The sequence below is a fragment of the Photinus pyralis genome, unplaced genomic scaffold (assembly GCF_008802855.1).
Source record: "Photinus pyralis isolate 1611_PpyrPB1 unplaced genomic scaffold, Ppyr1.3 Ppyr1.4_LG10, whole genome shotgun sequence".
NCBI lineage: Eukaryota > Metazoa > Arthropoda > Insecta > Coleoptera > Lampyridae > Photinus > Photinus pyralis.
Window position 1 is genome coordinate 7,622,218 of NW_022170250.1, and position 14,128 is coordinate 7,636,345.

The window sequence follows — 14,128 nt, forward strand, 5'->3', positions numbered from 1 at the left end:
CAACCAACACCCCCCCCTCCTCACTCCTTGTTAATGAATGAAACTTACTCCCATGTCGATTACGTGCGTTCTAGAATCGATGGCGATTTGAGCAAATGCACGAGGCGAGGCGGCGCAGGAGCCAAAGCCGAGTGATGCTTTTGGGTATTTGATCATTCAGTGTGTAACTGACTTGTTATTCGTAAACGAAACACTTTTCGAAATGGTTACAGCCGGGTGGTAAATAACTATAACCACATTTAATTATGACACCTAATGCTGGGACTGTTGTCGACTCGCAACTATAGGCTTGAATTCCATGAACCAAGGGCAAGTTACCTATCTCGGGGGCGAGATCCTGCTAACAAAAATTCTTCTGTTTAGAATCTATGTGCGATTTATGAGCTGCGATCTACTAATGTTCACTTATTTTGTTTTTAATGTTGAATTTGCTCTTCAAGGTCACGTAATTTTCCATCCATTAAGAGAAGAGTTGTATTGCACCAAAGATGAGTCACCTGTTGTACAGCTACTCAACCAGTTCTTTGTTTTGCAACTTAGTTTTAACCTGTTTTGTGTATGTAATTTATATTTATCATGCTTCATTACAACATTGAATCATTTAGAGATGATTGCTTCCGCTTTTTCGTTACTGCATTTACTATTTATTGGTTCACGAAAAGCAGCATATTTAGATGGGGCCAAACAACGTAGTGCGTGAGGCGCAGCCCCATCTGCAGTTGCAATTACCAAAAAGCGATGACCTTGTCCTAGGGTAATTCCTTCAACCTTTCTGGGCAGCCGCCAAACCAAGGGTCTCTTGGGGGTGATTTTGTTATCTGTTAATATTGAGCAATGCCCACAATTCAGAAATTAAACAAATTATCCATAACATAGATATATTGTCAAAAATAAATAGCAACACCTGCAAATTAGACAAGACACATTACCTTCAGGCACATAGTTGGTCTTACAATTACAGCACATAAAAATAGCAACCCATTAAACTCCCTTATTATAAACTATTAAAATTCTGCCGCGGGAAGTAGCTGGGAAACGCCGCGTTCCAAATAATCGCAACCGCCATCAACGTGCAATAGGTGACAATCGAAATCCACCATATAACTCGCTCCTTGCGAGTGACCCGGATGTTTCTCAGGATATTTATTCCGACTAGCAGTCCGGCGATCGCGCCCGCCAAGTGGGCGGCGTAACCGATGTGCTCGTTAATATCGCGAACGTACCGATCGTAAATCGCCGTGCCGACGTCGCACGCCGTTATTATGACGAAAATGGCGAGCTGCAGGATCGGGTATTCCATCTCTCTCCAGTTCTAAATAAGCGGAATGAAGTTTGTGAGGAAAGCGTTAAGAGGTTGTTACCATAATTATCGTGGAAATGTGAGCGGTAATGAGGGCGTAGACCCCGCCGCTCGCCCCGGCCAACTTCACGGTAGGATCAGTAATGGAAGTGCCTAGGGAACCGGCGGCAACACCAGCGAAATAGATTATTAAGACCCGCCACCATCTGTGCACCATTTCCAGCGGTGTGCCCAGTAGTATTTGTACGCACAAGTTAACGGTTAAGTGCAGGTACCTACAAGTAGCACGATCATTAAAGGAAGCAAGCGAGTGTTAAAGTAGTACCCGATGTGCACGAACATGTACGTTATGTACCTCCAGGCCTCGTACCGCCTGGAGGGGTCGTAAATTAATACGTGTGCTACCGGACCTGTCACTGAATATTGTGAACCTTGCGCCAGATCGACCACGAACAATACTAGCTCGATGAGCGAGATTAATATCATGCCCACGGGGGGTGGGCAACAGGTGTACTCGTCTTCATACTGCCCGTCGGGCTGACTGCGATCTCGGCCACCTTGAGGTACGACAAAGTGGACGTACCTGAAACATGCAAAAGTGAAAAATCGATTGTATCGCAGTCTTAACATCGACGTAAAAATGATAAAATTAAATTCGTGTATTCCTGTAACGAAGATTTCAACAAAAGTGAGCTGGGGCAACCAAATAAAAAAACGGGTCCAATGTCCAGCATTAGAAAAGCTACTACCGTTGCATTTTGGCGCCTAACGTGGGGCTAACACGAAGAACATTCCTTAAATTTTAGATTTTATGGTATTTAAAGTTTTAGAAATTTGAGATTCTGGGGTTTTTGAAATTTTACGAATTCAAGATTTTGGAAATTCGAGATTTTGGTATCTAAATTCGGGATTTTGGAAATTTTTCACAAAAGATTTTGGGGTTTTTTAGTTTGAGAATTGGAGGCTTTGGAAATTCCGATATTGCTGATGAGAATTTCAAACGTTCAGTACAATTCTGAAATTTTAGGAATCTGGAATTTTTGAAATTACGGGCATTTGAGAATTTCAAAATCTGAGAACTTTTAGGTTTTGAGGTTTTTGATATTTTGGGTACCTTAGCCTTTAAGGTTTTTCGAAATTTTGGGCTTTAAAAATATTTGAACATTGGGATTTATAAAATTTTAAGGAATTAATTTTTTTTTAATTTCTTGAAATTTTTAACATTTTGGTCATACCAACACCCATACGGTTGGAACGATGAGGCGTACATAAAAATACTTCTGTAAACGAAGTATTCTTGAATTCATATATTTTTTGTGAATCCAAAAATCCCACATCAGAAATAAAAAAATCAAAAAACCTCATTTGAAATGTTCTCCATAACGCGTACATAAAAATATTTCCGCAAGCGAAATGTTCTCTAATTTAAGATTTTTTGTAAATCCAAAAAAACCCACATCCTTAAAATCAAAAATAAAAAAATCAAAAAACCTCAAATGCATATCATTTGAAATTTTTTCTGGTAAACAAAAATGACATACCAACAAATTGATCCATTTTTAGGACGTGGTATTACCAACTAATTTAAATATTTTTTTTGTAAATCCAAAAAAAAACCACCTCGCCAAAATCAAAAACAAAAATCAAAAAGCCTCAAACTAATATCTCATTTGAAATATTTTTTTCTGTTAAATGTGGTATTAAATCCGGTCATACAAACTCCCACACAACTCGAACGATAAACCGTACATAAATATGCTCCCGCAATATCAGATTTTCGGTAAATTAAAAAAAAACTCATCAAAATCAAAAATGAAAAAATTAAAAAACCTGAAATGCATATCTCATTTGAAATATTTTTTGTCAAAAAAAACAAAACAAAACAGAAATCCCAAATAATTTGATCCTTTTTTGGGACCTTGTCATACTAACACCTATACGCCTGGAACGTTAGGGAGAGCGAAATGTAAAATTAAAAAAACTCCACATCATCAAAATCTAAAACAAAAAAATGAAAAACGTCAAATGCATAACTCATTTAAAATTTTTTTATCAGACAAACTGGTTAAGAGGCACAAAAAAAATGATCATTTTTTGTAAATCGAAAAAACTTTACATCAGAATTAAAAAAGAAAAAATCAAAAAACCGTAAATGCATATCTCATTGGAAGTATTTTCTACGTCAATTGTTAAAACTGTTAAAATAAAATAAGGAGATCCCAAAAAATGTACCTTTCTCGGGTTCTGGAACTGGAAGGATAACACGTGCACAACAGTATCAAATTCATATCATTTAAATTTGTTTTATCAAACGAATAACAATTAAAAAAATGAGATACCAAAAAGTTTTGACCCTTTTTTTGGGACCTGGTCATACGAACATCCGTATGACCAACATGACGTACATCCAAAAAACTCTACATCACCAAAATCAAAAACAAGAAAAAACCCAAACGCATCTCATTTGAAATTCTTTTTCCGTCAAAAAAACTGGTAAACAAAAGAGACCAAAAAATTTGATCATTTTTTGGGACCTGATCATCTAACATCCGTACGACTGAAACGTCAAGGCGAGCGAAATTTTCTTGAATTTAAATACTTTTTTGTAAATCCAAAAAAAACAAATTTTTTTTGTCAAAAAACTTGTCAACAAAAAGGCATCCCAAATAATTTGATCCAAAAAAATTTTAAAAAAACCTCAAATGCATACCATAAAAACCAAACACCTAATCTTCACCATTCGTTCCAAATCTCAAATGCAAAAAAGTGAGATCCCAAAAAATGGTATCCTTTTTGGGACCCGGCCATACGACTGGAAAGATAAGGCGCACATAAAAATAATAATAATAAAATAATAAAAAAATAAAATATTCTTGAATTCAAATATTTTTTTATAAACCCAAAAAAAACCACCTCATCAAAATTAAAAAAGCAAAAACCAAAAAACCTCAAATGTATTTCATTTGAAATTTCTTTTTCCGTTACACAAATAAAAACAACAAAAACAAAAAAGAGAGATACCAAAAAATTGTATACTTTTTTGCAGCCTGGTCATACCAACGCCCATATGACTGGAACGTTAAGGAGCAAAACGTTCTTAAATTTAAAAATTTTTGTTAATCCAAAAAACTCCCCATCACCAAAATCAAATACAAAAAATCAAAAAACCTCAAATGTGTATCCCATTTCAAAGGCAGAAACAAAAAAATGTCAAATACATACCTCATTTGTTTTAATCTAATAGTTTAAAATTAAAATTCACAAACAAAAAAAAGTGAGAACCCAAAAAATTTTATCCAGGTTGGGACCCGGCCATACGATTGGAACGATAAGACGCACATAAAAATAATAAAAAAATAAAGTACTTATTCTTGAATTCAAATATTTTTTGTTTTTTATAAATCCAAAAAACTCCACATCACCAAAATCAAAAAATCACAAAACCTCAAATGCTATCCCATTTTAAAGTCAAAAACAAAACAATGTCAAATACATATCTCATTTGTTTTCCTCTAATAGTTCAAAATTAAAATTCACAAACAAAAAAAAGTGAGAACCTGAAAAATGTTATCCTTTTTGGGAACAGGCCATACGACTGGGACGATAAGGGACACATAAAAATAATAATAATAAAATAATAAAAAAAATAAAGTATTCTGGAATTCAAATATTTTTTGTAAACCCAAAAAAAACCACCTCATCAAATTCAAAAAAGCGAAAACCAAAAAACCTCAAATGTATTTCATTTGAAATTTCTTTTTCCGTCACACAAATAAAATCAACAAAAACAAAAAAGAGAGATACCATACAATTGTATACTTTCTTGGAGCCTGGTCATACCAACGCCCATATGACTGGAACGTTAAGGAGCAAAACGTTCTTGAATTTAAAAATGTTTGTTAATCCAAAAAACTCCACATCACCAAAATCAAAAACAAAAAATCAAAAAACTTCAAATGTTTATATGCTATTTCAAAGTCAAAAACAAAAAAATGTCAAATACGTATCTCATTTGTTTTCCTCTAATACTTCAAAATTAAAATTCACAAACAAAAAAAAAGTGAGAACCCAAAAAATTATATCCTTTTTGGTACCCGGCCATACGACTGGAGCGATAAAGCACACATAAAAATAATAATAAAAAAATAAAGTATTCTTGAATTCAAGTATTTTTTGTAAACCCAAAAAAACACCTCGTCAAATTGCAAAAACCAAAAAACCTCAAATGTATTTCATTTGAAATTTCTTTTTCCGTCACAAATAAAAACAACACAAACAAAAAAAGAGATACTAAAAAATTGTATCCTTTTTTTGGAGCCTGGTTGTACCAACACCCATATGACTAGAACGTTAAGGAGCAAACCGTTCTTGAATTTAAAAATTTTTGTTAATTCAAAAAACTCCACATCACCAAAATCAAAAAACCTCAAATGTCTATCCCATTTTAAAGCCAGAACCAAAAAAATTCTGGAAACCATATAGGTACCATAAAATAGAAACCAAATAATTATTTTTTGTTAAGTCCACAAAAGCTGCATCAAAAAACAAACAAAAACGGCACACAAAATTAAAAAAAACAAGAAATTTTTGACCCTTGGTCACACAATTTTGGGTCAGTCTAGCTGAAAAACAACCATCAATTGGCAATGGCCAAGTGATGGCTGATTTTTATCGACAAATGGTCACTTCCCAGGTCGTTTGTAGTACAGCCGCAATTGAAATTCAGCCCCACACAAACGGGGAGCTTAGCTTATCGGCACCAATTAAATAAATTTATAGGGTGTGAAAGATTGGACCCCCCCTCGGTAATTTATACAGGCATTGTCAGCGAACCGATTATTACTACCCCCACTGTAAGACTAAGTGGCCACACACCTACTGATCAGATGTCCAAATATTGGCTGTAATGTCGGATGATGAATCATCTCGATGAACTCTCGCAGATCCAACTTTCCGTCATCGTTCCGATCTGCTCGTCTGTGAATTTCGGCAACGACATGCGAGGGTATGTCGTGCTCGTACTCCCTACTCTCGACCAGGTCGTTTAGCTCCCTAATGCTGATGTAGCCGTCGTGATCGGTGTCATACTGCAAGCGAGTGGTAAAATTCTACTTGTCGACCGTCACTTTACTTACCCGCTTGAACACCTGGTTCCAGTGATCGTCGTTAAACCGAAGCGGGATCTCCGTACCGTTCTCCACGCGATTCGCAGGCATCTCGATGAGTAATGTCGGACACCGCACCTTGCATATCACTTATCTGGAATGAATAACCAAAACTGCTCACCTCTGATTGGTCACCTGGTCCTATCGCGACAGGTAATCAAAATTTCAAATTCCCGCCTCGTTAAAGGTGGAACAAATCACGTGGTTTTCTTTTGAAAATTGGGTCTTAGGGATTTCCCCATTGTTTACCTACGTCATTTGTTGTGATTGACGCCAGTCGGGCCCACTTTCACCTCTCACGCACACGAACGATGCACAAATCCACGGCGATTTACAGAAGTCCGGACGAAATAATTAACCTCAAGATCAGGTGAGAATTGTTTATGTTTTTAAAAACGCGAGCGACCAGCGCGAGATGGCGCTAACGTTGGTTTTTCTTCGGCAGGATAAGGATCAGGGAAGTCGGCGGCGGTGGCGACGACCCGCTCGAGGAAATTCAAACGTTCCGATGGCAGCAGAAGATCTTCGGCCAGTTCGAGAGAGGCTTCTACCTGGATAGGAAGAACTGCGCCACCGAGCTGGAGAGGAAGTATCACGCTGAAGTCGCCAAGCTGTCGGAGAAGAGCAATGTCGTGTTTAGTTACGTTAACGACGATGGGTACGAGGGGGTTGACGATAACTGCGGGAAAATGCACCTGATGGCTGATTTAGGGTGGGTACAAAATTTGTGGAAAGAAAATTCCCTGCCTAGGCTCCAGGTTCAGTCATTTAGAGTTTTTAACAGTCGCCTAGGCGGTAAGTTGCAAGGTTTAGGTTTTAGGGCCCAGGCTACACTGTTCGGGTGTCCCAATAAGACTGTTCCTCGGCCATATCTCGGGAACCGTTCGTCGTATGACTTAGGGGTAAACAAATTATTGGGTAAATCGGTTATGAAGAATCGCTGGAAAATATTTTCAAGTTCAAAAAATCACCACCAGAGGGCGTAACTGCCATCTTAAATTTTAAAATTGCATTTTCTTTAAATTTCGCATAATACCTAAACTAAACATTCTTTTTTCACATTTTTAAAGAGAACCAGTGTATCTATCATTTTCGTAAAAACAAAAACTCAGATATTTCAAAAACAAAGATGGCGAGGGGCGTTCAATTGTTTTTGCAATAACCTGCTTTAACTTCTTAACCGTTTGACCAATTGTAACAAATTTGATATCGTTGAAAAGAGCATGGCTAGATTTGACACTGATCCAAAATCCTAAAAAACTCAAAAAAATCAAATGGAATGATATGACTTTTTCTTTATGAAAAAGTAGCCAAAGAACACCCAAAGTGGCCAGTGAAAACCGTTTTTCCAAATATCGTTCCTAACCTAACCTCAAAACCTCAAATATTGGAATTAATTAATAAAAATGCTTAAATTGTATCTTATTTCACGTATTTCCGGTATTTGTCGATGGCGCGAAAGATTGTTTGAAAAAGGACCCTACACTTTTAGGTAGGCCTTGGAAAATTAAACAAATGAAACACGATGCATTATAAAACAATAACAGCCGTAATTTGTAAATTATTCTGCTGTGTTTACATTCAGAAAATGCAGTTTTTTGAATTTGTGATCTTTTCTAAAATACCGATTTCTAACCAAGAAGCATGGCGGCGATGGTTTGTGGTCGATTCGAATAACGCAAATAGAAGATGCGGGCAGCGATGGTCGCATTTTGAAAATACTCAAAATACTTATATCGCCAGCATATTAAAAGCTTCTTAGTTAGAAATCGGAATTTTAGACAAGATTACAAATTCAAAAAACTGCACTTGCTGAATGTAAACACAGCAGAATAATTTACAAAATACCGCTGTTATTATTTTATAATGCCATCGTGTTTCATTTGTTTAATAGTCCAAGGTCTACCTAAAAGTGTAGGGTGCTTTTCTTTCACGCCATCGACAAATACCGGAAATACGTAAAAAGTAAATTTAAGACACAAGTTAAGCATTTTTATTAATTATTTAATTAATCTTATTTTCCCAATATTTGAGGTTAGGAACGAGATTTTGAAAAACGGTTTTCACTGTCCTCTTTGGATGTTATTTGGCTACTTTTTCATAAAGAAAAAGTCATATCATTCCATTTGATTTTTTTAGGATTTTGGGTCATAGTGTCAAAACTAGCCCCATGGCGGAGAAGGATTCAACTAAATTAACTATATTTTGGTTGATTCTCATTGCCCAAGGAATGCTCTTTTCAACCATACCAAATTTGTTAAAATCGGTCAAACGGTTAAGAAGTTAAAGCAGGTTATTGCAAAAACAATTGAACGCCTCACGCCATCTTTGTTTTTGAAATAACTGAGTTTTTGTTTTTACGAAAATGATAGATAAACTGGTTCTCTTTAAAAATATGAAAAAAAATTTGAGTTTATTATGCGAAATTTAAAGAAAATGCAATTTTAAAATTTAAGATGGCAGTTACGCCCTCTGTTGGTCACTTTTAGAACTTGAAAATATTTTCCAGCGATTCATGTTTTAAAATACTCATATGTAACTGCGCTGTTCACAATTAAAGACTTTGGAAATATTATGCGTTGGGCGAAGATTTCTTAAACTATTCTTATATTATACTGGCCACATTTAAAATTCTTGAATGTAGGTAACGTGATAATTGATAAAACGTGTACGTGACGTTGGAACTATCCTTGCTGTTTAAGGTGTAGTTACAATGTTACATTGATTGCAAACGAACCAGAAGGGCGGTCTTATCCCACCAATATTAATTAAATGTGCTGCCACCAGATGTCTTACCGTTAATCTGAATCTCGAATAAATAGTTATCTAAACGTTTCAGGCATTTACACAGACGTTTAAGTTCTTTGTTATTGCCGCTAGAGGTCGCATCCTTATTTGGAATTGCCAATAGTTCGATTAGGTGCACCCCAAAAAATGATAATGGTGAAGCAGTACTTAAGTAGGTACTTTTAAAACGGCCCTTCTTCCCGTCTGCTCCATTTTCACGCTTCGTTTACATTGAGTGACCGCTAAATTGCTTTGAAAAAGTGTCCAGGGCTGCTGCGATTGTTTAAAATTAGCAACCAACAAATGTCAAATCACAACTATAGTAGGATTCTAGTTTGGATGCACGTTATCGATGTATGTTTACATAGTATCATCAATCGATAGACCACGATAAGTAGGTATTATGCGGGTCACTCTATAATTCGGTACAAGCCTGTTGAGGGCCCAAAACAAGAGAGGGACAATAAACAAATAAATAAATACATACTACTTATTCTGCTCTACCGATTGCAGATACTATATAAACATACCTAATTCAGATTGTACACTGATGGCATGCGTTCAAACTTTCTGATGCCTATAATTAGGCAGTAGTTATTGGCATTTTTGAAATTTTTTCATTAGGTATGGTAGGCTTTGGAAACAATTGTTTCATTTGAAAAATTGACATAATATATCAAAAACCATTACAGAGCGGTACGCACATCTTAAATACGTCAAATTCAAAATAAAATGGCGCATTTAGAAATAAAACACAAGATGGCGCCAACTTTCGGTATTTACAGAAGCGGCGCCATCTTGAAATTATTTGAACTAAATTTCAAGTTTCTATTCCAACGGTAAGTGTAAAAACTTCTTAGGAACGGAGTCACGAACTGACGTAGCTAGGTATAATCTCAGTCCGTGTGTGGCGCACCCTGTTTTAAAGGAAATCCTCAAGGTCTTGATTGAACGGTTTTGCCTTGGGGGAAAAGACAGGGCTCCCTTACGTTAGTTGTAAACAACGCTATGTAGGAAAGGAACGCAAAATAAGCCACTATAATGGCCTACCTATTTTGAATCAGTGCATTTTGATCAGTTATTTTAGTAATCTCGAATGCGCAATATAGTGAAAATGTTGTTAATATCCAAGATAAATTGTTGCATCAAATTATTGATAATAAAGCATAAGGAAAACATGATAGCAAATAGCAAAGGCAAGTTGCAAAACAAAGAAATGGTTGAATTACCGACAGGTAACAAAACAAGCTAGCTGTATACAACAGGTGACGCATCGCATCTTTGGTGCAATAAAACCCTACATGGGAAATTACATGACCTTGAGCACCACATCAATATTTAAACTATGGAAAAGGTGGAAATTAGTGAATCTCAACGCAACTAATAGTCATACCGCACATAGATTCAAATCCGAAGAGTTTCTGTTAGCAAGGCCCCACCCCTCTGGGACTTGTAACTTGCCCCTCGTGCGGTAAAGGCAAACTTACAGTTGGGATTCAAGATCAATCGCAGCCTTACATATCGTAACTAGTTTGGTTCACATCAAGCAATTCAATAATTTCCAATTTGTAGTGATCTTAAAGATCCTCCGAGCAGGCACCGCAATTTTGACTTTGTGACCCTGTACTTCAGTCAAATTAGTACAAAGCCCATCAAACACATCTACGGTTCAATTTGTGTTAAACAAAACAACCCGTAAATGGGTAAATTGGAAGTGAATTAGAGGGCCCCCCTTCTCGTATTGCCTACGCACCGTCCGCAGGTGGGTACGAGATTCGGGAGCAGCATATACAGCGAATAATCGGAACTGTATGGGGGTACTGTCTTCACGGAAATAAATTGTTAATAGACACATACAGGGCAATACCTCACGGATAATACAGTTTCATATGAAGGCATAAATAAGTACAGCATAACAAACACATTTCTTCTCTAGTCTTTAGCAACAAATGATTCTAGGGATTCCCAAGCGACGAATTTGTGCACCGTTACGTACGACCCCGCCCGAAAGGTTCTCACGATGCGTCCCGACTTCACCCAATCCGAACCGTATCGAATCCACATCGAGGGAGACGTCAAGAGGATCTTCCAGTACCGCATCGATGACGTCTCCGAAAAGATTCCATTCGACGCGCAACTCAAAGAGAACGAAATACTCGATAGGGTAAGCGCTCGGGCGACATCTCTTATCGCTTTCACTAACCAACTCCCGTTTAAGATAAATCTTCATCAGCAAAAATTGAAATTGGACAAGGGGCACGCCGGGTTCGAGCTACCGGGTAAAAATAAGCTGGACGTCTGTTTGTATTTGGAAATTTTGGCGGCGCGCAATTTCGAAAACGACAACGTTTACGTGCAGTACTTTATCGATTTGCCGGCGCATTGGAGCTGTAAAAATTCGGACGCGCTAAAAGGATGCACGCAGACGTCGATTAGGGCTAATTCCGAGGACGGCGCGGCTCACTTTGGGTTACCTTTCGAAATTTGTTTGGAATATGACGTGCAAAGAATGGATGAGGAGGGTAAGTACGTTCGATCTTGCAGTAAGGGCTGCTGTTGTAAGTTCCTAAATTGATCCAAGTTCCACTTTCTCTCCTAATTGCTTATACAAATAAAAAATTACATTGCCTTAATTAGCCCTTTCCGGAATCGATACGGTTTTCCTCGAAGGGGTGGCCCCTTAAATCTAGGCAGTGTAGATCTCCTGAACGACTACTGCAGTATTCTGGATATGTACAACACTTCCGTACTGAATCTTTGCGCGGCTTTGGCGCTAATTTTAGTTATGGGTTCTCCCACAAGATTCCTCGCTAATGTGATTTTCCCGCCGATGGCTTCGCGCTTAGTGCCACAAACTTAACGCTTTCGTGCTCCAGAACCGAATGCCACGCCACTATCTTTTCAGGACTCGTCCCTACCATGCTTTTAAATTTTTAATACGCCTACAAAATGGTGCTAATAGGTTAAACTTTTAGCTGTTTTGGTCAGGTCTTATCGCCGTTCGTCAGACAGGCGCCGATAACTTGTCCCAGGCAACTAACCGCTCATGACGCATTCGGAAGCCAATAACGAAACTCCTGTACTTGTTAAGGGAAGGCCGCTGGACTATTTTTCAAAAGATTGCACAATTTACGCAATCCGTCGGAAGACGAATGGCATTGAACATGAATTGACTGCGCACAAATTAAAACATGCGACGCCGGATTTCGTTATACTGTTTATTCACTGTCTATTTTCCTAAGTTTCCTTTAGAACTCTCGTGTATGGAATATCTTCCAAAAAAAGAGCCATTTTGACACTTGCTCCCCCCCCCTCATTGCCGATACTTTCGCTACGGCCATGCCTTTACAAACCATAAGCATACTCGTTTCCGTAATCAGTTTGGGCGAGAGCAGAGCACCAAATCAGGGGATATGGAACACTGGATAAAAATTAACGTAAACGTAACCGTAGCCGTAAACGTAAGTAGACGTACACATGGATGCAAACGCAATCGTAAACATGATTAACCTCTGAAGGTGAATTCCCACAGCGTCGTCGTCGGATGTTTGTGTCGCCGCCGCATCCTGCTCGCCCAAAATCGATTCAGCGCTTTTTAAAGGCGAATTTTTTCAGAAATTTTGAAATCGCCCTACGTCTACTTCGAAGCGGTCTCGAAAGATTTCTGGGACCGCTTTCGCACGGAGGGCCTCGCCTACACCATCCTGCCGGTTACGCAGGCCGGCGTCTACAGCTACGAATTGCGTTGTTTACGGATCTGCCCCGAAGGAATCGCGTGTAATTTAAGAAGGTTCTTCATCGGAGACTTTTCAAATTACGATCACATCACCTGTGCCTCGTTACCAAGGGAGCCGCGCGAGGTGAGATTTGCCTATTTTCGTCCTGTAATTACGTTTTTCCAGGGTCGCATGAATAGATACGGCGTCCTCAGCGTCGGTACCGGCGAGATAAGCGTACGCGTCAGCGTACTTCAGCAGTCGCAAGCGTTCTCCGAGGATTTCGCAAGTGAAAATGGAAATAGGCAAAGGAAATTTCTCCTGGATAAGTTAAATACGTCCGTCCTCATTAAAAGTATCGAGCAAGTTGTGGCGGCGTTCAAAGTCGCTAAAAGGAAGATGGTCGAGGCTAGGAAGAATGTTTGAAACATATTAATATTCAAAATATCGATACTTTATAAATACTTCTCTCGCATTCCGTTCCCCTTGCACGCGTATACCTACGAGGTGAATGGGAGAGTAAGTGGCAACGTTGCCTTAACACAAAGGTGAATCGATATTTTTAAAACTTGGCCAAGGCGCGAGTGGCGCGTTCGGTTACAGTCGGCCGTCGGCGAACGCCACCGAGCCGGTCGCGTACACGCATGTCGCTCGCAGTAAACAATTTTAGTAAGCGCAACGTTGCCATTTATTCCAAGAATCGATGTAAATTAAGGACGCATTCTAGTCAATGACACTTTGTATTACTATTACAAAACAATGGTCTTTTTTGTAATAAATTAGCTAATTTGTTTTCCTCGCTTTAATTTCGTGGCACCTTGAATTACTATTTATAGCGCCCTACCCGCGCGCGGATCTTTGTCTGTGACCGATTGTTCAAAATTGCTTTAAAAAAAGGTCAAACACGTCTCGGCCTTGAAGACCCACAAGTAAAGCGCTTGTAATCACCTCAAACTACGAAATTTCTATAAAATGTAATAAGTACACACGCCGAAACGCTTTTAAAGAGGATAGTCCCGAAGAGGCGATTCCGCTCTTATTCCATTATTCACACCGTCTAAAGTTATACCAGGTATAGCCGCTTCCATCCGAAAATAATGAAAATTGTAACGAGGGGACGTTTTTGAATGATTGACACGCGGCGAATCGATCGTTTCGGA

General features: G+C 38.3%; 2 protein-coding genes across 4 annotated transcripts; one reads left to right on the forward strand and one right to left on the reverse strand.

Moving 5' to 3' along the window:
* Positions 1-861: 861 nt before the first annotated feature.
* LOC116161616 (rhomboid-related protein 2-like) lies at positions 862-6,856 on the reverse strand. Of its 2 annotated transcripts, none has more exons than XM_031475022.1 (6): positions 6,719-6,856; positions 6,436-6,559; positions 6,176-6,387; positions 1,626-1,883; positions 1,362-1,575; positions 862-1,312 (listed from the first exon to the last, which is right to left on the reverse strand). In XM_031475022.1, exons 2-6 carry the CDS (start codon positions 6,514-6,516, stop codon positions 995-997), a joined length of 1,083 nt encoding a protein of 360 aa, XP_031330882.1. In that variant the 5' UTR covers positions 6,517-6,559; positions 6,719-6,856; the 3' UTR covers positions 862-994. The 2 variants fall into 2 exon arrangements, with proteins under 2 accessions (XP_031330882.1, XP_031330883.1); XM_031475023.1 differs by having other exon boundaries at positions 6,715-6,849.
* On the forward strand, positions 6,725-13,761 carry LOC116161615 (Meckel syndrome type 1 protein-like). Of its 2 annotated transcripts, XM_031475021.1 has the most exons (6): positions 6,725-6,835; positions 6,911-7,177; positions 11,212-11,416; positions 11,471-11,774; positions 12,868-13,112; positions 13,155-13,761. In XM_031475021.1, exons 1-6 carry the CDS (start codon positions 6,777-6,779, stop codon positions 13,392-13,394), a joined length of 1,320 nt encoding a protein of 439 aa, XP_031330881.1. In that variant the 5' UTR covers positions 6,725-6,776; the 3' UTR covers positions 13,395-13,761. The 2 variants fall into 2 exon arrangements, with proteins under 2 accessions (XP_031330881.1, XP_031330878.1); XM_031475018.1 differs by having other exon boundaries at positions 12,868-13,761.
* Positions 13,762-14,128: the final 367 nt, after the last annotated feature.